Source organism: Coregonus clupeaformis, chromosome 39 (genome assembly GCF_020615455.1).
Source record: "Coregonus clupeaformis isolate EN_2021a chromosome 39, ASM2061545v1, whole genome shotgun sequence".
Lineage (NCBI taxonomy): Eukaryota > Metazoa > Chordata > Actinopteri > Salmoniformes > Salmonidae > Coregonus > Coregonus clupeaformis.
Window position 1 is genome coordinate 19,984,559 of NC_059230.1, and position 25,195 is coordinate 20,009,753.

At 43.6% G+C, this 25,195-nt stretch overlaps 1 protein-coding gene across 3 annotated transcripts; it reads left to right on the forward strand.

The window, feature by feature from the left end:
- The first annotated feature begins 53 nt into the window (after positions 1-53).
- On the forward strand, positions 54-21,525 carry LOC121554560. Of its 3 annotated transcripts, XM_045211985.1 has the most exons (6): positions 54-105; positions 438-511; positions 693-995; positions 3,626-3,946; positions 4,542-4,732; positions 20,653-21,525. In XM_045211985.1, exons 2-6 carry the CDS (start codon positions 460-462, stop codon positions 20,929-20,931), a joined length of 1,146 nt encoding a protein of 381 aa, XP_045067920.1. In that variant the 5' UTR covers positions 54-105; positions 438-459; the 3' UTR covers positions 20,932-21,525. The 3 variants fall into 3 exon arrangements, with proteins under 3 accessions (XP_045067920.1, XP_045067922.1, XP_045067921.1); XM_045211987.1 differs by lacking the exons at positions 54-105; positions 438-511; positions 693-995; positions 3,626-3,946; positions 4,542-4,732 and adding exons at positions 9,866-9,977; positions 14,120-14,179; positions 14,359-14,667; positions 19,764-20,084 and having other exon boundaries at positions 20,489-21,525; XM_045211986.1 differs by lacking the exons at positions 54-105; positions 438-511; positions 693-995; positions 3,626-3,946; positions 4,542-4,732 and adding exons at positions 10,952-10,992; positions 14,120-14,179; positions 14,359-14,667; positions 19,764-20,084 and having other exon boundaries at positions 20,489-21,525.
- The last annotated feature ends 3,670 nt before the right edge of the window (positions 21,526-25,195 follow it).

Consider the following 25,195-nt stretch of genomic DNA (forward strand, 5'->3'; position numbering starts at 1 on the left):
GTTGGTGGCGGTAATGCACCTTAAAATATCCAATGAAGAAGAAAAAAAACGAAAGTAGTTATTTCTCCAGACAACCAACGCCCCAGGAGAAAATTATATTGTTTGGTAAATTAAGTCTATTCTATTGGAAATCTGTTTTTTGTTTTAGTTTTGGGGGGAGGGGGTGGCATAGGCTACTTGTTTCTTAAATCGTTTGTAACGTGTGTGATGAATGAATGTTGTTTTAATTGACGGCAATAGCCTATGAAAGATACTTTTTTTTATATATATGGGTGTATTCATTAGTGCACACCGTAGCAAACCACAGCAAAACGTTTTGCAACAAAGACGTGAGTTTCTTAGTAGGCTACTATTTTAGAGGAGGCTAAATCGTTTTAAACATAACATAACAATAATCCACATATTATCCATATCTTAAAATACTTTCAATTTCACAGATTTTGAATCCTTAGGCACAGCATGGGTTGGAAACTCCTCTACTGTCTCTTTACATTGATGGTTGGCCTTCTTGGTACGTTTTTCCTAAATTAATCATTTTAGATACAGTATGTTATTTTTTGTGTAAACTGGCCTCTTGATCAACATCATTGGGTGTGTTCACTGTATTAGCCTAATATCAAATATGTTGATGATTTAGTTTGGCTACAAATATGTAAACCTGATAATCCTTGTATATATTTGCTTCCCGACAGTTTCCACTGAATGCCCCTCGATCAGTAATGGTATCATTCTTAAAACTGTGAATTTGAAGAACACTGTCAATCTCCCTTGCAATGCAACCTGTGACATTGGCATCGTTAGGGAGATTTTGGATGGTCAGGTCGTTGCCAAGATTGATCAAGGAAAATTAATTGAAGGAAACACCTTTGAGAAGAGGGTGAAAATCAACAACGACCTCTCTCTCACAATCATCTCTGCTGTGTACAATGACAAGGGTTTATATGAGTGTATCTGTCATACGCGTACTGTTGCAGATGTACACCTAGATGTTCTGGGTAAGTTGAAGAGACTTGACGAAACTTTACAAATTGAATGTTGACTGGGAACAAGAACTATGACTACTTTACTCAGGGATAGATTTGAAGAGTTTATTTCCAAAACGCTATACCCAACAGTTTTTTCATAAGAAATTAATGGTTATGGGTACCTTCATGTGTGTGTAAAATATTACTGTTCTCAGATTTTTTTATCCATAGATGTGTATGAAAATGTTATTTTTGCAAAATGCTATATATCCATTGTTTAGCTGGAATGGAATGATATGTGATTGTCTCACCTACACCTAGGTATCTTAAAGGGACACTTTGGGATTTTGGCATTGATGTCTCTGTGTCCAGTATGAAGGAAGTTAGAGGTAGTTCTGCGAGCCAATGCAAACGCTATATATCCGCCTCTCAGAGAAATAAGTAGTTCTACTATGTTTTACAGTCAAATGTAACAAAGAACTACATTTTTTTAAACAAAAAATTTACAAATTCATTAATTTGTGACATCAGTATTTAAAAATAATAACAATACAGTAATATGAGATCTGTACGTAAAACATTTACATGTAACATTTTAGTGATTTAGCAGATACTCTTATCCAGAGCAACTTACAGTAAGTGCATTCATCTTAAAGGGATACTTCGGGATTTTGGCAATGAGTCAGATTAATTTATGTCTCTGTGTGCAGTTTGAAGGAAGTTGCTAACTAGCGCTAGCGCAAACTAGTGTTAGCACAATGACTGCTAGCAGATACCCATAGACTTCCAGTCAATGCTCTAATGCTAGTTTGCGCCAGCGCTAGTTAGCAACTTCCTTCAAACTGCACGCAGAGACATAAAAATGGTATCGACGAGTTCATCTGACTCATTGCCAAAATCCCGAAGTATCCCCGCCCTTACTGTAAGTTGCTCTGGATAAGAGCATCTGCTAAATGACTAAAATGTTAAATGTAAATGTTTTACGTACAGATCTCATATTACATTATTGAATTGCCACAAATTCATTTATTTGTAATTTTTTAAATAAAAAATGTAGTGTTTTGTTAAATTTGACTGTAAAACAAAGTAGTACTACTTATTTCTCTGAGAGGCGGATATATAGCGTTTTGCAAAAAAACATGATTATTTGTCTCTGAAGTGAAACCATCCAGTGATAGATTTTAAACAAATACATGTGTGTCATTGAACAACCCCATGCCATGGTTAAATAGTTAAATAACACACCAATATCTTTCTTAATTTCGAATTACAATAAAAGCCAATTTACCAACATTTCTGAAATTGATATATAGCGTTTTGGAATGAAACTCTTCATTTATGGATGGATTTGCAATTGTTACAATATTGTAATATTTGCCAGACCACTGTTTATCTGAAGTCAATGTGTAATTCCAACTCTACATACTGTTGATTTGTGTTTTAGAGTTGTGATCAATGGTCATAATAGTGTAATATCATTCTGTTTTGTAATTCTGTCTATTCATCTCACTTCCTTCATCCTCCACTCCTCTCCTTTTGCCTTCACACTACTCTAACCTTACCCCCCCCCAGCACCTTCTCTCTAACCTTAACCCCCCCCAGCACCTTCTCTCTAACCTTAACCCCCCAGCACCTTCTCTCTAACCTTAACCCCCCCAGCACCTTCTCTCTAACCTTAACTCCCCCCAGCACCTTCTCTCTAACCTTAACCCCCCCAGCACCTTCTCTCTAACCTTAACCCCCCCAGCACCTTCTCTCTAACCTTAACCCCCCAGCACCTTCTCTCTAACCTTAACCCCCCCAGCACCTTCTCTCTAACCTTAACCCCCCCAGCACCTTCTCTCTAACCTTAACCCCCCAGCACCTTCTCTCTAACCTTAACCGCCCCAGCACTTTCTCTCTAACCTTAACCCCCCCAGCACCTTCTCTCTAACCTTAACTCCCCCAGCAACTTCTCTCTAACCTTAACCCCCCAGCATTTTCTGTCTAACCTTAACCCCCCCAGCACCTTCTCTCTAACCTTACCCCCCCAGCATCTTCTCCCTAACCTTAACCCCCCCAGCACCTTCTCTCTAACCTAAACCCCCAGCACCTTCTCTCTAACCTTAACCTCCCCAGCACATTCGCTCTAACCTTAACCACCCCCCAGCATCTTCTCGCTAAGCTTAACTCCACCCAGCACCTTCTTTCTAACCTTACCCCCCCCCAGCACCTTCTCTCTAACCTTACCCCCCCCCAGTACCTTCTTTCTAACCTTACCCCCCAGTACCTTCTTTCTAACCTTACCCCCCCAGTACCTTCTTTCTAACCTTAACCCCTCCAGCACCTTCTTTCTAACCTTAACCACCCACCCAGCACCTTCTCTCTAACCTTACCCCCCCAGAACCTTCTCTCTAACCTTAACCTCCCCAGCACCTTCTCTCTAACCTTAACCCCCCAGCACCTTCTCTCTAACCTTACCCCCCAGCACCTTCTCTCTAACCTTAACCTCCCCAGCACCTTCTCTCTAACCTTAACCCCCCCCCAGCTCCTTCTCTCTCCTCTTCTCCCCCCAGTCTGTTAATTGTCATACATGCCATGTAGACCTATATCTAATCCAATTGCTTTCATAATGGCACACCATTCAAGGCCCACCCCTCTTCTCTCTTCTCATTTAACAGTCCCACCAGAAATATCAGCTGACTTCGGAGATAATGTCACGCTTCCCTGCTATGGCTCGACCAATAAGCAGGCGACCGATGGTGAGATGCATGTGCAGTGGGATAAAGATGGACAGACTGTGCTGAAGATTGACCCGACCAATACTACCTATGGACCTGGATTCATGAACAGGACATCAGTGACCAGGGATGGTTACAGAGAGGGTGACCTGTCCCTCATCATCACCAATGTACACTCGTCTGACAAGGGGACCTACCTGTGCTTCTTCAACCGTCATAGTGATCCAGGATATCCACATGGAGTCACTCTCACTGTTAAAGGTGGGATGTCTAGTGAATGCATTGCTCACCTAAGGTTTTGAATTTATATTCACTTTTTAATGTATAAACATTCTTTGTCTTATTATTTTACATTTACATCCTATTCATTTAGCAGACGCTCTTATCCAGAGAGACTTACAGGAGCAATTAGGGTTAAGTGCCTTGCTCAAGGGCACATTGACAGATTTCACCTAGTCAGCACGGGGATTCGAACCAGCAATCTTTCGGTTGCTGGCCCAACTCTTAACCGCTAGTTACCACCCAGCCCATGATCAGCATTATCATAGTAGTAGATGTAGTGTTAGTGTAATAATTCAAGAGAATAGTATTTAGTCATGGTAGTCTTGCTGTTCTGTATTGTTGTCTGGGTTAGTTGAGATTATAAACTGGGTGGATCGAGCCCTCAATGCTGATTGGCTGACAGCCGTGGTATATCAGCCTAATATCAGGCCTTAGCCGTGGTATATTGGCTATATACAGCACCACACCCCCTCAGGCCTTATTGCTTCAGTATAATATTGTCTTCATATCCCTTATCTTTGCCCCACTAACACTACTGTTTTCTATCTTTGTGTGTTTGTCTGTGTTTCTCTAGAAAACCGTTTGGAGTCTACAACGAGTGAGACAACTACAACGAGTGAGACAAGTGGAAGGAGTAGGTTGCCATTAGTGGTATGTCTAGTAGAATGTCTAGTCATTTGTGTGTTAGTGGTGGTGATCTGCAAGAGTAAGCAGAGACCTCCAACCATGGACGACACAATCACTGGAACAGAGGATAATGCAATGGTTACCCTAGGACCACTACGTCTTTCCACCGAGGAGACCCCTCTTCCTGCTCCAGTCCAGGAAAGCGAACCAGTGACCACTGACAGACAGATGAATTCCGATGATCATCCTGATGAGAACATGTGCCGTGAAAGAGTGGGACATATTCATGAGGAAGAGCTCCCTGTCATGAGGATGGAACACACAGAGGAGGAAGAGGAGGAAGAGGAGGCCCTCCATCTCCCCGTGACTGAAAGTGGGACACTGCTAGAGCAGAAGAAGAGTAACACAGGGAGTTGAGTTATGTATGAAGGTAGTCTGTTTTGGTTGACAACTTCATTGTTGTCGTCATGCCTTACAGTCTAGCCTTGTTGGATGAAATGTTCACTGAAAAAGAGGATGTCTTCCCATCAGAGTTTACTGTATGAATCAGTAGCCAATGACTGTAGCCTGATTGGCTTGGATCAAATGATACTGGGGTTATTTTGTCTGGGGCCAGTCTTTACTTATGTCCTGCCTAGTCTTCCAGCCTTATTGGTGGCTTCAAATGTTTTCCCTGTGGACCCATTTTTAAGGCCAGTGATTTTACACCAGTTCATTCCGAACTCAGGGATTAGGTGTGTTTTTCCAACAGTTCAACTAATATTCTCAGCCACATCTTTCAGGTTTCTAGCAATCCACGTGATCCTTTTGGCTGCATTTTTTTTTTTAAGAAAAATTATTGTTTAAGTGGGTGGGAAAGTGTAGGGTGTAAAGGAGGATTCATTAATCACTTTGGTGGTGGTGCTACTGATATTGTAACTGGAAGGTTTACTGGTCAAAATCAATCTCACGTCTAATTTGGCCTTGATTGATATCTCAGGAGATCACAGTACATGTAATACACAATACCCCCACAAGAGGGCAGACGTACACCATCATTTAAATGTCAACGTGATAATTTTTTGGTCAGTGATCAACAACAAAAAATATTGACTAGCCTGGATAAATAAAAGTTAATATATACATATATACCCTACCAGTCAAAAGTTTGGACACACCTACTCATTCCAGGGGTTCTTTATTTTTACTATTTTCTACATTGTAGAATAATGATGAAGACATCAAAACTATGGAATAACACATATGGAATCATTTAGTTACCAAAAAAGTGTTAAATAAATCTAAATATATTTTATATTTGAGATTCTTCAAATAGCCACCCTTTGCCTTGATGACAGCTTTGCACTCTCTTGGCATTCAGGTACACCAACATTTGTCTGTTGTCACTTGTTAACCCAAAAAATATATAAAAATATATAAATAAAACTTGTTGTTAACCATGTTAACTTTTTACATTGAAAAGATTGCTCTTATCCTGTTATATAGTTAAATATATTTTGTGCATTTAAAAAACGAGGCCTAAATGGTGGAATTCAAGTATGTTATGTGTGGCAGTCTGTCAGAAAGCCTGGCTACGATCTTGATAGAGATTAATGTATTGCGAGATGCATACTCAATCTATCTACATGCATTTGATAAACGGTGATGAAGAATGATTATTACATTTACGTTTAATTTATATATATAAAGGCACAGAAAGTTCAAGGTTACACCTGTATCGGAACTATGTTTTGAGCGTCTGGTGCAAGCACTTGAAATGAATGGTTCGACACTGCGGCTGTGGCGGAGGGATTTCATAACATGTCCGTTGTGGTACACCCTTTTTACAGATTCTGACAGGTGGAATAGGAAGGGAGTTTAGTCCAACGGAAGCTATTTCTGTAAATCCACCATGGCTACTCCCGCCTCCAGCAGTTGATCTAGAAGTGTTGGAGAGACTACAGAAAGATAGGGAGGGTGTTGATCCATCTGATTTGTTTAAGAGACGTCTGGATACTGTGTATCAGGATTTTGTGGCCATTTACACAGATGGTTCAAAAGATCCAAGGACAGGACGTACTGGGTCAGCATTTGTAGTGCGGGAATGTGGGGTGGAAGTCAGGAAACGTATTACAGATCATCTGGCTGTATATATCCTCCTGAGAACCAAGGAAAATATTGTTTTTCCTAATCATATTTTTTGTGATTCAATAACTGTTTAGGGTTAAAAAAAGCATCCTACAATTTCCACATTTTAATTTTAATTTTAATTTTTAATTTTACAGCATGTCCACTGTAGTGGACAACAGGATCATTTGAGTACGAAAAGAGACACATTTGGTAGATACAAATTTTTACAGAGTTCTTACAGATTACAGAGTTTTTATGAACTAAGAATACATACATTTTGGGCTGTAGATTGATTATTATCCAAGAATACAGACATTTTGATTATACAATACACATGAATCATTCTTGAATCCTTTTCCTTACATTTCGCAAGGATAGCTTTACTATTAAAGCTTAACACTTTGTTATGTCCATATCCTTTGATTGGTCCCCTTGAATCCTTTCAGTGTTATTTGAACAATGAACATATAACTAATGTGTAACAGATTTATTTTGGATTTTTTCCTTCTGTCAAACTGAATCCAATCTAGCTTTTTCCTTCACTCTTCATTTTGTTCTTAGTATTTTCTTTGTTAGTGGTGAAAGTCCTGGAAGCAATTTCTCTTTTTGGTAATGCAGAGGAACATCTTGCATTTGGTACATCTCATGTACGTCTTGCTCTTGCAGCCCTTATTTCTGCATCTTTCTGCATGCTTGGTATCCATCATCTCAGGCATGTGCATGGCTCCTAGTCTGCGCACAGATGGCTCTGGTTGTGGGATCCTCATTTTAGATGGTGGCTCATACTCATCCTCACTCTCTTCACAGCTGTTTTCCAGTTCCGGACTCTCCAACAGCTCCTCAGCTAGGAGTAGTTTGAAGTCCAGGTACTGATGTGTGTTCTTGGATGGTCTGTGCAGAGCTTTGCTGTCAGACTGGTATTGTATCCAGGAGTTGGTGATGGCAACATCAAAGAAGTGACTGATCACGCGCGATGTCCACTTCTTGGTCCTGCTTGACATACGATAGAAGCTAAGCATGCGATCACAAAGATCTACGCCACCCATGTTATCATTATACTGCTTAATTACTGCTGGTCTTTTAACCTGGACCAGGTGCTTTTCTTTCTGGGACCATCTGGTACAGATGTCTTCTGGGTCTTTCCCATGTACAGTGGATGCCATGAGCACTGGTTTGTTGTCGAACCATTTTGTGATGGCCAGCTCAGGACTCTTTCTGGCCACTGACACTGATGTTCCTCTCCCCTCTTTTTTCAACTGTTTGTCTACTGGCAGCTGGCACAGCTTTGGGACACGGTTCTTCATTATAGTTCCAGTTGCAGGAAGGCCCTTTGCCAGCAATGCATCCAATAGATCTATGGTTGTGAAGTACCTGTCAAAGAAAGAATATATCTATCAAAGAATATGTGGCTTCCTGTTGGAACAGATTCAACCATGCGTAGAACTGCTGCAGCTCCAACTCCTAACCTTTGGACTGTAAAGGTGTTCTTCCTTTGGTAGACTTCAAAATCAAGCATCAGACCATTTGGGGATGCAAGGACAAAGACCTTTAGGCCAGTAGGGTTTGGCTTGCCGGGAACATATTGCCTGACTGGACAACGGCCTGTGAATGGGATGATTTGCTCATCAATGCAGACCCTTTCTGGCTTTGCAAGGCTGAGACAGCCTTGGCGCACACGATCGAGTATTGGCCTGACTTTCCAAAGAATATCTGCCTTCTTTGTTTCCTCTGTTACAGCCAGGTCATTGACAATCTTGAGGGAATTTCTTATCCTGAAGAATCTATCCCTAGTCATTTTGCTACTTATGACTGGCACTTTAGTTTTGTTGGCCCAAAACATTTTAATTCTGGGATAGCCAAGGCAGGCCATGTGGACTGAAATGCCCAAGAAGATTTTTATTTCTTGTGGCGTGGTGTTCATGCACACTCCTTTGATTTGCAGCTCTCTTTGATTTGTGTATTTTGCCAAATCTTCAAAGACCTTGTTGTCAATGTACTGTGAAAACTATTCAATTGGACTCCAGTCTGCACGTGTTGTAGGGTCATCTTGACACACAGGAAGCCCAGGTAACACAGGTGCAAATCTGATATGAAGGAAAAAAGAATAATAAATGATAAGTAATAACAGTTTAAATACTCAATGCAGCTGAATTTAAAATTGTGGAACTGCATCAAACATACATGTTACTCCTGGCCCACAGAGGGCGACGAGTTTCCTGTTCATCCCTGTCTGTATCTGTGTCTGTGTCTGCATCTGTCCCTTCAACTGAGCCTTCTGCATTGTCTTCCTCTTCTTCATCACCGTCTTGTATCACTGGTTGAAACTTATCCTCATCTCTCTCATCATCTGACAACTCCAAATCTGAATCTCCCTCGACTATTCGGTAAAGAATTCTTTCTGCTTCAGTTCTGTTTCCTACGACAATGTGGAGTCATTATTTACATGAAGATAGTCCTGATGTCCACTATAATTGACATTCATAAAATGGCAAATCTTTCAAAAGATACATAATTTAGTTGCTATCAGAACTAAATATATGATTCCTAACACCTTCATGAACAAGAAAATATATGATTATCATAGTAACAAAACCATAGACAAACAATATTTGACTTACCTCTCATCTTTCCATAAAATGTGCTTGTTCCTATTTTGAAAGGAAAGATAGAGGCGGTTCCCGGCCTCCCAGCCAATAAAATGACATATCACTGAAAAGCCCAGGATGTCCTCTGTACAGTACATCAGGAATTAAGAGACTTGCACAAAAGATTCCAAGAAGAGGGATGAAACTCAAATGTCCACAACAGTGGACATAAGTCAATGGGCTGGGTCTCAGGAGGATATGGCGGAGCTGATGGCCTTGCAGTGGGTGGAGCAAGTCAAACAAGACAGAGTAGTTATTTGCTCTGATTCATGTGCAGTGTGATTGAGTCACCAGTCCTTTAGCGCACGTAGCAGACAAGACCTGCTTTATGAGGTGCTACAAACCAATGGCAGGATTAGACAGATGGGTATACAGATAAGATTTACTTTTGGTCTTAATTCAAGGTTAGGGTTAGGTATAAGGTTAGCAGTGTGGTTAAGGTCCAAAATCACATTGTAAAAAGATGGATTGTAGAAATGGGCGGGGTTTATGACGTTCTGTAGTAACTATGACGACCCGGTTCGATGAGCTGCTTCATTTGGTGGTTCACTACCTGCTAGCTACGTAGGTAATGTGAGGCAAGAAGAAACCGACTAAACTAAACTACTGGCGGTCGTGTAAGTTATAAGGTAAGTCGGCAATTTAGGTTTAATTATTGCGTTAATACACTGTTACTATAATGTTTCTTTAAAAGGTTGTAACGTGTGATGAATGAATGTTGTTTTAATCGGCGGCAATACCAATAGCGTTTTTTTCCAGGTGTGTATTCATTAAGTTAGTGCGCGCCTAAGCAAAACATTTTGCAACATAAAACTTTTTTCAACGAAGACGATCGTTTTTTTATTGGACAAGTTCAGGTAGTCTCTCGCTATTTAGCCCCGTTTGCTTCCGTTAACTTCGTAGTGAATTCGACCTGTCTGTTTTCCAAACGGCATCTTATTAATGGTTCAAACGATGAACTTAGCCAAAGTCATGTTGTAGGAGGGAGATTCCGACATGTGAGATGTTTGTAGGTGGGTATGGGACAAATAATGTATAGTAGTCTTAGATGCAATAGATAGTATAGAATACAGTATATACATATGAGATGGGTAATGCAAGATATGTAAACATTAAAGTGGCATAATTAAAGTGACTAGTGTTCCATTTATTAACGTGGCCAGTGATTTTCAAGTCTGTATGTAGGTAGCAGACTCTCTGCTAGTGATGGCTGTTTAATAGGGGTGTAACGATCCATCTACTACATCGATGTATCGATTTATATTCCTATGATCCAACCACATCGATCTGTGCTCGGCGAGTTGGCCTTTTGGACAACATATATCGATCTAACATCGTTTTAAAATGTAATAAATCGATTGTATCGATACTAGGAAATAACCCATTGGATTTAAGCACGTCAGACTTTATATGGATGTTTTTTCTTAGCACTTTTAATGATAAAGGCTTTAAACATTACTCGATTCAGTCTGCCTATCCGTGACGTCATCGCGCCAACAGAAGCGCAAAGGCGCAAAGACAACAAAACATAGCATGGCGGACGAAAGAGGAGAAGCCGACGAGCAAGAAATTATCAAGCCACCATTGCGGTCCTTACAAGAAACGGGAATCTAGGAAACTTCACCTGCACTGTCCAGTATCCAGGTATTTATTTCAGTCACACTGGTTGAATTTTTGGCTAAAAGGTTACTGAATCGATTTCAAGTCACTGAATCGTTTCGGATCGTATCGTTCTAAATGAACCAATATCGTCCTTGAATCGTATCGACAACCACGAATCGTGATACAAATCGAATCGTTGTTAAAACGAATCGTTACACCCCTAGTGTTTAACAGTCTGATGGCCTTGAGATAGAAGCTGTTTTTCAGTCTCTCGGTCCCAGCTTTGATGCACCTGTACTGTCCTCACCTTCTGGATGATAGCGGGGTGAACAGGCAGTGGCTCGGGTGGTAGTTGTCCTTGATTATATTTTTGGCCTTCCTGTGACATCGGGTGCTGTAGGTGTCCTGGAGGGCAGGTAGTTTGCCCCCGGTGATGCATTGGGCTGACCGCACCACTAGAGAGCCCTGCGGTTGTGGGCTGTGCAGTTGCCGTACCAGGCGGTGATACAGCCTGACAGGATGCTCTCAATTGTGCATCTGTAAAAGTTTGTGAGGGTTTTAAGTGACAGGCCAAATTTCTTCAGCCTCCTGATGTTGAAGAGACGCTGTTGCGCCTTCTTCACCACACTGTCTGTGTGGGTGGACCATTTCAGTTTGTCAGTGATATGTACGCAGAGGAACTTAAAACTTTCCACCTTCTCCACTGCTGTCCCGTCGATGTGAATAGGGGGGTGCTCCCTCTGCTGTTTCCTGAAGTCCACGATAATCTCCTTTGTTTTTTTGACGTTGAGTGAGAGGTTATTTTCCTGACACCACACTCCGAGAGCCCTCACCTCCTCCCTGTAGGCTGTCTCATTGTTGTTGGTAATCAAGCCTACTACTGTTGTGTCGTCTGCAAACTTCATGATTGAGTTGGAGGCGTGCATGGCTACGCAGTCATGGGTGAACAGGGAGTACAGGAGGGGGCTGAGCACACACCCTTGTGGGGCCCCAGTGTTGAGGATCAGCGAAGTAGAGATGTTGTTTCCTACCTTCACCACCTGGGGAACTTCCTGTCAGGAAGTCCAGGACCCAACTGCGCAGGGCAGGGTTGAAACCCAGGGCCTCAAGCTTGATGATGAGCTTGGAGGGTACTATGGTGTTGAATGCTGAGCTATAGTCAAAGAACAGCATTCTTACATAGGTATTCCTCTTGTCCAGATGGGATAGGGCAGTGTGCAATTGTGGGTGTGTCCATGTTGCTGGGGATCAGAAGTGTCCAGTGCGGGAGAGAGACAGGTTGAGATTGCCAGGGTCAGAGTAGAACAGGTGTCATATGCTGAGGCAGTGAAGAAAGTAGAGGATGATGGGTCAAGGCTTAGTAGTCCTAGGCCAATACAGAGTGATACGAATTTGTGCTTCGTTAAGGTGGGCTTCTTACCATTCATTGCCATAGTTATCAACTGTATGGCAGAAATGGAACATACATCACATAAAATAGATGTTGTGGTGGCATCTGCAGAGAAGTACGAGGTTTTACTGCAGAAGAGTTACAAGCTGTGTGTAATGTTCATACGTGCCAGCATACTGAATTGTAATTGGATTCATTCTACCGACGTATCATACTGTGCTATGATTGGTTAAGACCCCCCAGGTGATGAGGTCATCTTCAGATGATCATGGCCGGAGACACATGAACATGCCAGTTATAGCTAGCTAATAAAGAGCTACTTTTAGAAAAATCCTGTCGTACTGCATTTTATTATTTTGTACAAAGCGTACGTTCATATCATGTTCGCACCGCAGAAGGAGCGGTGTACCGCCACGATCGTCGTCACCTACTGAACACAAAAGTACAACACACTGACGAGATGAACTGTTCCCCTGAAAGAGAACGGGGTGGACTAAACACAGACACAACACAACATACACCATACTTACCTGCAACACCACAAGAACTGTGGACTGACACAGAAGCATGCCCAGCTTCATATCACACAAGGTCAGGAAGAGAGGTCAAGCCTAGAGCTGTCCTAGACCTGTGAAATGTCAAAGGGCGTAGGCGGATCGCTGCCCTAAAATAGTTTGACTGTAAACTTGTTATTGAAAGTTAACTTGAAATGCTTTGGTATTGTATTAGTTTGATATGTTGAGATGTCATTGCTACAGTGAAAAGCTGAGTTGCTGAGAAATATGTGTTCTAAAAGTAACAGTATGCTGAATCACTGTTTCAGTCTGTTATGTTGATGCAGTTAGTGCAGTATAAATGGTTACTTACCTCGAGTTCAAACTACAGAGCATGTATTCAAAAGAAACGCTTAAAATAAGAAGGGGGATGTAATATTCATGTGTCAGCATACTGAATTGTAATTGGATGCATTCTACCGTCGTATCATACTGCATTATGATTGGTTAAGACTACCCAGGTGGTCATCTTCAGATGATCATGGCCGGAGACACATGAACATGCCAATTATAGTTAGTTAATAAAGAGCTACGTTTAGAAAGATCCTGTCGTACTGCATTTGATTATGTTGTACAAAGCGTACAAAACAAGACAGTGTGTTAAACGAAAGATCCCAGGCCGTTGGCCTGCTGGAAGATTAGGGTCAAAGTAGTGGAATGGGCTGGTGATTTTTATGAAACGGTTCGTTTGTGGGGTTTTTCATTTCCCCCTTTTTTTATTTTTGTGTCACAAAATGTAACGTGATTTGAATACACACTACCGCACAGGATGTGGCGGCATGCACCAACAAAATGTGCGAACGCCACGATACTGAAGAAGAAGAACTTAGCCAAAGATGCTTTTGGGAAACCGGGCCCTGGGCCTGTATTCACAAAGCCTCTGATCTAGGATCAGTTTTGCCTTTATAATCATAGTGAATAATAGGAGGGACCTGATCGTAGATCATCACTCCTACTCTGAGATGCTTTGTGGATACGGGCCCTGGCCCCTGGTCCATTCATACCGAATCCGACTGAGTCGATAGGCTTTGGTGTAGGATTGTTTTCCCCCACAATGAAATCGGAGGTGGACTATGGATCTGTCTCTGACATGTTTACTGTTTGATGTTGGCAAATTCTGTGTTTATGTCTGTAGGCTACTATTTTAGTGTAGGCTATATTGTTTTAGAAATGTCAATCTTATCCATAGCAACAATCCATCATTAAAATGCTTTCAATTTCACAGATTGAGCAGTAAGCACAGCCATGGGTTGGAAATGGAGCAAATTTATGATTGTATTTCTTGGTAAGTTTTTCCTAACTTAATCTTGTTAGATTTTCTCTTTACACTTGATTTTTGTAACATAGCCTCCTGATCAACATCATTGAGTGTTTTCACTGTATTAGCCATATCAAATATGTTGATAATAGTTCATCTACAAATATCAACCAAATAATCCTTCTATTTATTTTGCCTCCTGCCAGTTTGTACAGAATGCTCCTCGATTGGTAATGGTAACGTTATCATTCAGAAAACAGTGAATTTGAAGCACGAGATCACTCTCCCTTGCAATGCAATCTGTGACAGTGGCATCGAGTGGAGGATTCATCGTGGCGAGATGGTTGCCAAGCTTGATCAAAGGAACTTCACTGGAGGAAAGGGCTTTGAGAACCGGGTTAAAATCAACAAAGACTTCTCTCTCACCATTACCTCTGCTGTGTACAATGACAAGGGCTCGTATGAGTGTCTCTGTAATGGGTATGCTGTTGGAGATGTAAAACTCGATGTTCTGGGTAAGTTCGAGAGACATGAAACTTTTTACATATTGAATGTTGACTGGAAACAAGAACAAAGACTAATATACTAAGAATAATGGGTTTGCTGGGAGTGCTGGGCATTCCCAAAACAATTTGAGGGATAAGCCTACTCATAAGTGTAAACAAAGGAAAGTTACAATATTTATATTTGTCCAGACCACTGTTTTTCTGAACTCCAATCAATATACTGTTTCTTTGTGTTTTGGAGTTATCTTAATAGTATCACATCCCAGCAAACATGCCCACATTGGCACTACAATATTGGCCCCATGTAGGCTGGGCCAATGCGCCTTTGCTCATCGGCTCCCCAAGGCATTTGCCCCGTGTGGCCCAGTGTTGGCAGCCCATATCTGTTGAGGGCAGCCCTCACTTTGCCTGAAATAACCCCATAGTTTCCCAGCAAACATGCCGACATTGGCACCAAGTGGGCTAAAATATTGGTCTCATGTAGGCTGCCCACATTGGGCTGATGCACCTTTGCTGTTTAATAGGAGTGTATTCATTATATATTTATTACAGTTTAAATGCATCAATTGCATACATTTTAGGCTTTATGGGTATTTAGGGAACGTGATACATTGTATCAGAAAGAGAAATTGTTAACATAATACATATATTATTTTACAAGACAAACTGTTAATTTTCTCATATGTCACATGCACTTATTTCAGTATTTTTAAAGACTTCATCATTGGCAGTGTACAAGATTTAAAAAAGTGGGCATCACACAACAGAACACGGAACAACACTCTCAGAAACAGTTACAAAAAAAGAAGTGTGTGCAAACCAAGCCCCAAAATATTATAACGATCCCCAACCTCTAGCGGGGCTTGGTGTGGGCTAGTCGCTAGCTGGGCTTGGTGTGGGCTAGTCTCTAGCTGGGCTTGGTGTGGGCTAGTCTCTAGCTGGGCTTGGTGTGGGCTAATCTCTAGCTGGGCTTGGTGTGGGCTAGTCTCTAGCGGGGCTTGGTGTGGGCTAATCTCTAGCTGGGCTTGGTGTGGGCTAATCTCTAGCTGGGCTTGGTGTGGGCTAATCTCTAGCTGGGCTTGGTGTGGGCTAGCCTCTAGCGGGGCTTGGTGTGGGCTAGCCTCTAGCTGGGCTTGGTGTGGGCTAGCCTCTAGCTGGGCTTGGTGTGGGCTAATCTCTAGCTGGGCTTGGTGTGGGCTAGTCTCTAGCGGGGCTTGGTGTGGGCTAATCTCTAGCTGGGCTTGGTGTGGGCTAATCTCTAGCTGGGCTTGGTGTGGGCTAGTCTCTAGCTGGGCTTGGTGTGGGCTAATCTCTAGCTGGGCTTGGTGTGGGCTAATCTCTAGCTGGGCTTGGTGTGGGCTAGCCTCTAGCGGGGCTTGGTGTGGGCTAGTCTCTAGCTGGGCTTGGTGTGGGCTAGCCTCTAGCTGGGCTTGGTGTGGGCTAATCTCTAGCTGGGCTTGGTGTGGGCTAATCTCTAGCTGGGCTTGGTGTGGGCTAGCCTCTAGCTGGGCTTGGTGTGGGCTAATCTCTAGCTGGGCTTGGTGTGGGCTAATATCTAGCTGGGCTTGGTGTGGGCTAGTCTCTAGCTGGGCTTGGTGTGGGCTAATCTCTAGCTGGGCTTGGTGTGGGCTAATCTCTAGCGGGGCTTGGTGTGGGCTAATCTCTAGCTGGGCTTGGTGTGGGCTAATCTCTAGCTGGGCTTGGTGTGGGCTAGCCTCTAGCTGGGTTTGGTGTGGGCTAATCTCTAGCTGGGCTTGGTGTGGGCTAGCCTCTAGCTGGGCTTGGTGTGGGCTAATCTCTAGCTGGGCTTGGTGTGGGCTAATCTCTAGCGGGGCTTGGTGTGGGCTAGTCTCTAGCTGGGCTTGGTGTGGGCTAATCTCTAGCGGGGCTTGGTGTGGGCTAGTCTCTAGCTGGGCTTGGTGTGGGCTAATCTCTAGCTGGGCTTGGTGTGGGCTAGCCTCTAGCTGGGCTTGGTGTGGGCTAATCTCTAGCTGGGCTTGGTGTGGGCTAATCTCTAGCTGGGCTTGGTGTGGGCTAATCTCTAGCTGGGCTTGGTGTGGGCTAGCCTCTAGCTGGGCTTGGTGTGGGCTAATCTCTAGCTGGGCTTGGTGTGGGCTAGCCTCTAGCTGGGCTTGGTGTGGGCTAATCTCTAGCTGGGCTTGGTGTGGGCTAGCCTCTAGCTGGGCTTGGTGTGGGCTAATCTCTAGCTGGGCTTGGTGTGGGCTAATCTCTAGCGGGGCTTGGTGTGGGCTAGTCTCTAGCTGGGCTTGGTGTGGGCTAATCTCTAGCGGGGCTTGGTGTGGGCTAGTCTCTAGCTGGGCTTGGTGTGGGCTAATCTCTAGCTGGGCTTGGTGTGGGCTAGTCTCTAGCTGGGCTTGGTGTGGGCTAATCTCTAGCTGGGCTTGGTGTGGGCTAATCGCTAGCGGGGCTTGGTGTGGGCTAATCTCTAGCGGGGCTTGGTGTGGGCTAGCCTCTAGCTGGGCTTGGTGTGGGCTAATCTCTAGCGGGGCTTGGTGTGGGCTAATCTCTAGCGGGGCTTGGTGTGGGCTAGCCTCTAGCTGGGCTTGGTGTGGGCTAATCTCTAGCTGGGCTTGGTGTGGGCTAATCTCTAGCTGGGCTTGGTGTGGGCTAATCGCTAGCGGGGCCTCTAGCTGGGCTTGGTGTGGGCTAATCGCTAGCGGGGCCTCTAGCTGGGCTTGGTGTGGGCTAATCTCTAGCTGGGCTTGGTGTGGGCTAATCTCTAGCTGGGCTTGGTGTGGGCTAATCTCTAGCTGGGCTTGGTGTGGGCTAATCTCTAGCGGGGCTTAGTGTGGGCTAGCCTCTAGCTGGGCTTGGTGTGGGCTAATCGCTAGCGGGGCTTGGTGTGGGCTAGCCTCTAGCTGGGCTTGGTGTGGGCTAATCTCTAGCTGGGCTTGGTGTGGGCTAATCTCTAGCTGGGCTTGGTGTGTGCTAATCGCTAGCAGGGCTTGGTGTGGGCTAATCTCTAGCTGGGCTTGGTGTGGGCTAATCTCTAGCTGGGCTTGGTGTGGGCTAGCTTGGGCTTGTGTGGCTAATTCTAGCTGGGCTTGGTTCTGCTAGCGGGGCTTGGTGTGGGCTAGCCTCTAGCTGGGCTTGGTGTGGGCTAAAGCTGGCTTGGTTGGGCTAGCCTCTAGCTGGGCTTGGTGTGGGCTAATCGCTAGCGGGGCTTGGTGTGGGCTAGCCTCTAGCTGGGCTTGGTGTGGGCTAATCTCTAGCTGGGCTTGGTGTGGGCTAATCTCTAGCTGGGCTTGGTGTGGGCTAATCGCTAGCAGGGCTTGGTGTGGGCTAATCTCTAGCTGGGCTTGGTGTGGGCTAATCGCTAGCTGGGCTTGGTGTGGGCTAGTCTCTAGCTGGGCTTGGTGTGGGCTAGCCTCTTGCGGGGCTTGGTGTTGGCTAGTCGCTAGCTGGGCTTGGTGTGGGCTAATCTCTAGCTGGGCTTGGTGTGGGCTAATCGCTAGCGGGGCTTGGTGTGGGCTAGTCTCTAGCGGGGCTTGGTGTGGGCTAATCTCTAGCTGGGCTTGGTGTGGGCTAGTCTCTAGCTGGGCTTGGTGTGGGCTAGTCTCTAGCTGGGCTTGGTGTGGGCTAATCTCTAGCTGGGCTTGGTGTGGGCTAGTCTCTAGCTGGGCTTGGTGTGGGCTAGTCTCTAGCTGGGCTTGGTGTGGGCTAATCTCTAGCTGGGCTTGGTGTGGGCTAATCTCTAGCTGGGCTTGGTGTGGGCTAATCGCTAGCGGGGCTTGGTGTGGGCTAGTCTCTAGCTGGGCTTGGTGTGGGCTAGCCTCTTGCGGGGCTTGGTGTGGGCTAATCTCTAGCTGGGCTTGGTGTGGGCTAATCTCTAGCTGGGCTTGGTGTGGGCTAGTCTCTAGCGGGGCTTGGTGTGGGCTAGTCGCTAGCTGGGCTTGGTGTGGGCTAGCCTCTTGCGGGGCTTGGTGTGGGCTAATCTCTAGCTGGGCTTGGTGTGGGCTAATCGCTAGCGGGGCTTGGTGTGGGCTAGTCTCTAGCGGGGCTTGGTGTGGGCTAGCCTCTTGCTGGGCTTGGTGTGGGCTAATCTCTAGCTGGGCTTGGTGTGGGCTAATCTCTAGCTGGGCTTGGTGTGGGCATGCCCGTTCCCACCTTGCCCAACCGAATACCCACATGGGGCCAATTGGGTCATGTTTGCTGGGATTCTTCTGTTTTATAGACGGGTTGGTTGTTTTGCAAAAAAAATGACACTTGCAAAACAGACAGGGTTGGCTTAGACTGTTGACAACACGTAAACTATATTTCGTCTCCAATGTTCATTGAAAACATAAATACATTTGTACAATGAGCACTTTAATCTCAAATACATCGTTACAGTTGTTGGTTAGCTAGCTAGCACATTTTTGCCAAATTAGCATTGACATGAAATAAGTCAACACCTCAAAACAAGACATGGTATCAATAACAAGATACAACTAGCTGAAACGAGCCACCTACTATTCCCACATGGCAGCTTCGGAGGGGTATACTACGAAGCAAGCTAGATCTACTCAGGGTTTTCTCAAGCTAACCAGCTTCAGTTAGTTTCACATTCCAGTTGCCTGTGAGTTAGCCGGCCCGGGAGCAGGTTAGTTCTGAAGGATGCGTTGCCATGGAAATGTACCTGGCTAAAAGGTGAGCCACTTTCGTATGACTGGTTATTCCAAGTTGAACTCAAGAGTTGACCAAAGTTACCATGCTAACTCCTCAAACCTGCTTCGTATGATACCCCTCTGGTCATTCATTGTTGCTAGCTACAGTATCTGACTGTTCAGAATCGTAATAAAGTAGAGCTTCCAGCCACATGGATGGGCGCGCATCATTTTTGTGTCGTTGTCAGCCAACCCGTCTAGTCTTTGATCTACTTTGTGCTGCTCTTAGTTAGTTATTCCCTAACCCACCCTCCTCTCATTTCCCCCAAGCACCTTTTCTCCCCCCTCCTCGCATCTTCCCCACTCAGTCCTTCCCAACTACTGTTAAATGTCATAAATGCTAAACTGAGCCATGGTGTAGGCCTATATCTAATCCAATTGCTTTCATAATGGCACACCATTCAAGGCCCACCCCTCTTCTCTCTTCTCATTTAACAGTCCCAACAGAAATATCAGCTGACGTCGGAGATAATGTCACGCTTCACTGCTATGGCTCGACCAATAAGCAGGCGACCGATGGTGAGATGCATGTGCAGTGGGATAAAGATGGACAGACTGTGCTGAAGATTGACCCGACCAATACTACCTATGGCCCTGGATTCATGGACAGGACATCAGTAAACAGGGATGGTTACAGAGAGGGTGACCTCTCCCTCATCATCACCAATTTATGCTCATCTGACCAGGGGACCTACCTGTGCTTCTTCAACCGTCATAGTGATCCAGGATATCCACATGGAGTCACTCTCACTGTTAAAGGTGGGATGTCTAGTGAATGCATTGCTCACTTAAGTTTTTTATTTAATATTCCCTTTTCATGTTTAGACATTGTTCTTTGTCTAATTATTATCATAGTAGTAGATGTAGTGTTAGTGTAATAATGCAAGAGAATAGTATTTAGTCATGGAAATCTTGCTGTTGTGTATTGTTGTCTGCTTTTTTTGAGATTATAAACTGGGTGGATCGAGCCCTCAATGCTGATTGGCTGACAGCCGTGGTATATCAGCCTAATATCAGGCCTTAGCCGTGGTATATTGGCTATATACAGCACCACACCCCCTCAGACCTTATTGCTTCAGTATAATATTGTCTTCATATCCCTTATCTTTGCCCCACTAACACTACTGTTTTCTATCTTTGTGTGTTTGTCTGTGTTTCTCTAGAAAACCGTTTGGAGTCTACAACGAATGAGACAACTACAACGAGTGAGACAAGTGGAAGGAGTAGGTTGCCATTGGTATGTCTAGTAGTATATCTAGTCATTTGTGTGTTAGTGGTGGTGATCTGCAAGAGTAAGCAGAGACCTCCAACCATGGATAACGCAATGGTTACCCTAGGACCACTACGTCTTTCCACCGAGGAGACCCCTCTTCCTGCTCCAGTCCAGGAAAGCGAACCAGTGACCACTGACAGACAGATGAATTCCGATGATCATCCTGATGAGAACATGTGCCCCGAAAGAGTGGGACGTATTCATGAGGATGAGCTCCCTGTCATGAGGATGGAACACACAGAGGAGGAAGAGGAGGAAGAGGAGGCCCTCCATCTCCCCGTGACTGAAAGTGGGACACTGCTAGAGCAGAAGAAGAGTAACACAGGGAGTTGAGTTATGTATGAAGGTAGTCTGTTTTGGTTGACAACTTCATTGTTGTCGTCATGCCTTACAGTCTAGCCTTGTTGGATGAAATGTTCACTGAAAAAGAGGATGTCTTCCCATCAGAGTTTACTGTATGAATCAGTAGCCAATGACTGTAGCCTGATTGGCTTGGATCAAATGATACAGGGGTTATTTTGTCTGGGGCCAGTCTTTACTTATGTCCTGCCTAGTCTTCCAGCCTTATTGGTGACTTCAAATGTTTTCCCTGTGGACCCATTTTTAAGGCCAGTGATTTTACACCAGCATAAGAATTATATCGGGGGGAAATGAAAAACAGTTTGAATCGCTGAGTTCATTCCGAACTCAGGGATTAGGTGTGTTTTATCCAACAGTTCAACGACTAATATTCTCAGCCCCATCTTTCATGTTTCTAGCAATCCAAGTGATCCGTTTAGCTGAAAAATTTAAAAAAAGCAAATTCTCCTTTAAGTGGATATGAAAGGTTAGGATGTAAAGCGGTGGTGTAAAGTATGAAAGTAAAAATACTTTAAAGTACTAAAGTAGTTTTTGGGGGTATCTGTACTTTACTTGACTATTTATATTTTTGACAACTTTTATTTCACTACATTCCTAAAGAAAATTATGTACTTTTTACTCCATACAGTTTCCCTGACACCCAAAAGTGAATGCTTAGCAGGACAGGAAAATTGTCTAATTCACACACTTAACAAGAGAACATCCCTGTTCATCCATACTCCCTCTGATCTGGCGAACTCACTAAAAACATAATTTATTTGTAAATTATGTCTGAGTGTTGGAGCATGCCCCTGGCTATCAGCACATTTTTTATGTATTATTATGCCGTCTGATTTTGCTTTATATAAGGAATAAAAAAGTATTTATACCTTTACTTTTGATACTTAAGTATATTTAAAACAAAATACTTTTAGACTTTTACTGAAGTAGTATTTTAATGGGTAACTTTAACTTTTAATAGAGTCATTTTCTATGAAGGTATCTTTACTTTTACTCAAGTATGAAAATTGGGTACTTTTTCCACCACTGGTGTAAAGGAGGATTCATTAATCACTTTGGTGGTGGTGCTACTGATATTGTAACTGGAAGGTTTACTGGTCAAAATCAATCTCACATCTAATCTGGCCTTGCTTAATATCTCAGGGGATCACAGTACTGTAATAGAAAATATCCTCCCAAGAGGGCAGACTTACACCATAATTTAAATGTAAACTGTGATTATTTTGTGGTAAGTGATACCCGAGATCCTTGGGACGTCCCTACCCTAAATCCTAACCTTAAACCATAACCCATACCTTAATCCTTACATTAACTATTTTACAGTGGGGTAGTCACGTCCAAAGGATCCCCGATAGCAAATGAAGGTATTTTTATAATGTATTACATGATGCGTAATAAATATATGCATTTGCTAAATGATTGTAAAGAATGTTTTCTATATGAACGTTTCTTTTATAAAATGTAATAAAGACTATTGTACACAAAGTGTAAACCTGTGTCGAAACTGTTTTGAGCCACTGGCGCAAGGACCTGCAATTTTTATATTGATTGTCATATCGAGTCTTTTCGGTGAGCCGGATCATTTGGCTCCGTTCACGTAAAAGAGAAGGGCTCATTTGGCTCCCAAACGGCTCTTCGTTCAAAATGCTTAAACATCGACCTAGAAGCATGAAAAAAAGTGCAAATCTCTAATGTAAAGCCCCAAAATTAGGCTATTATTATGTCAGATCGTCAAATACATTTTTACCTGGCCAAATTATTAGATGTCCTGCAAAACAATGGGGTTTTTTTATGCACTGAAAAAAATCAGCATGGACCAGATTGCCGTGCTCGCCCCACTATTTATTGTTTCTGCAGTGAGGACTCCCCCTCTTTATAATGATTGTGTCATTTATCTGCAGAAACAATAAATAGCACACAAAAAAGCAGTAGTAGCAGTATGCAAATCAGGGAGCCAAATGAACAACTCTTTCACCAATGTGCTTCGGTTCCCGACGTTCACCAAAAAGATCAGTTCAAAAAGTGCTGTTAATTCGCTAACGACCTATCGCTAAGAGCCGATTTATGCTTGATCCGAAATGTGGTCGAAGGATGGTGTGACGGAATTGCGGGGCCCCCCAGAGGCACGCAGAGGCCAAATTGAGCTCCGTGTGTATCGCTGTGCGCCTCTAAAATGTTTTAACGATGCGGATGGCTCCGTATAGCTCCGCATTGTATAAACACAAACTCACTTTCTTGACAACTTACTTCACAACAGCCCTGCGCTGGTCTGCGAAGCGCAAGAAGTATGAATGCCCTGACAGCCAATGCAGATGTCAGATTGACCATGTAGCGCCTTAAATGGTTTGACACTGGTTGTGGCGGAGGGATTTCATGACCTGGCCGTGGTGTTTGCCCTGCTAGCTAAATCATGTGAGGCAAGAAGACACCAACTAAACCACTGGCCGCATGTAAGTTATAAGAGAAGTCGACAATTTAGGTTGAATTATTGCGTTAATATACTGTTATTATAATGTCACAAAATGTATAAGACTTTTTTGCAGCTATCCAATACAACTAGCTAGCTAACTAGAGAGCACGAGCGAGCCCAGTCCGTGTTCACTAGCTCGCTCGCTAGCTAGGTTGGAAAATGTGGTTGGCTAGCTAGCTTTCTTAATTTCAGTTCACTTATTTGAAATATTGTAAAATATCACACAATTGTATTGTGCATTAAAAAGCGTGCTTCTCTTCTTGGAAAATGGTTTTGATGAGTTTGTTGAGCTAGCTAAATGCAAGAAGCCAGAAACCAGATGTTGTATGCACATGTATTCCGCAACATGATTCCAACAAACCTCAGAAGCTATCGAGACAGATAATAATATTGTAGCGGCCCGCACACACAGCTGTGTGTTATGTGCTGTTCGTTGGTTGTGTTGTACTTACCAGTACTGTTGATGATCACAAGTTTACTGGAGAACGGAGACCAAGTAGAGACTTTCGGACAAGGTGGATAATTGTATAATATAAGGCAGTTTATTCAGAGGTAAAGATATCTGTAAATAGCGTGCACGGACCCGTTCGTCAATCTCGTAGGGAGATATCTGAGCGAGAGCCCCTAAACATTGTGTGCTGACATTTTATACAATAAAATAAAGTAGGTTGATTCTAGTAGTTCTGATCTTCTGATTGGTCCTGATGAGTTGGGCGAGGTCACCTCCAGGCTAGTGTCACTGTTGCATTGGCTCTGAGTCGGGTTCTCTGTCTTCAGATGTTCAGCCTAAGAGAAGGGGGTTTTTGTGTGTGTGTGTGTTTGTGTGTGTTTAACAGTGGTGTGTGTGTGTGTGTGTGTGTTTATCAGTGGTGTGTGTGTGTGTGTGTGTGTGTTTATCAGTGATGATGTGTGTGTGTGTGTGTGTGTGTGGGTGTGTGTGTGTGTGTGTCCTCAGAGCAAGAACTCGTGAGTTGGAAGAACTGAGAGACCTATGGCGTGGGTGTTGTCCATAGCCACCTGCTGATAAGGCTGACAAGATAGAAGTCTCTTGTGCATTGTATTAAATACAAAGGCCCAACACAAGATGGGTCATGCACAAGATTTTAGTCAGACCAAGCTATAACATTATATATTTACTACGACAAATCCCTCTCTTCACGTCTCCCCAGAGACGTGACCAAGTAACAGTAAAGAAGGAAAACTTAAGACGTGACACAAGCTAACAGTGTGATTGGCAAAATAGGGAAAACTTTATCAGAAGATAAAGTTTTACATTCCCCCTCTTCACGTCTCACAAGAGACGTGACAAAAAGCTTAAATGCTACAATTGGCAAAATAGGGAAAACTTTATCAGAAGATAAAGTTTTAATTCCCCCTCTTCACGTCTCACAAGAGACGTGACACAAGCTTAATAGTGCAATTGGCAAAATAGGGAAAACTTTATCAGAAGATAAAGTTTTACATTCCCCCTCTTCACGTCTCACAAGAGACGTGACAAAAAGCTTAAATGCTATTCATCATCCAGATATCCTTGGTCAGCATCGTCAATAGCAAGCAAAGGAAACATCTGACCGTTATCTGCAGGATGTGGATCAATAGCGGTGGTTATAATCCTGGTTGTCAGCGTCCCGTATGCATGGAATGCAACAGCATCCACAAAGCACTAGAATTGCAGCAAAAACAGAGATGGATACAAGTATAGAAGAAACAAGCGTTTTATATTTACCAAACGCATCCATCCAAGAGTCCCACATTGAAGTATCCACC

Excerpts from the sequence above, each read along its gene's own strand:
- LOC121554560 (XM_045211985.1), top strand. The coding sequence starts at position 460 with ATGGGTTGGAAACTCCTCTACTGTCTCTTTACATTGATGGTTGGCCTT. Across the intron at positions 996-3,625 it reads TGTACACCTAGATGTTCTGG|TCCCACCAGAAATATCAGCT; the intron begins GTAAGTTGAAGA and ends CTCATTTAACAG. Across the intron at positions 3,947-4,541 it reads AGTCACTCTCACTGTTAAAG|AAAACCGTTTGGAGTCTACA; the intron begins GTGGGATGTCTA and ends GTGTTTCTCTAG.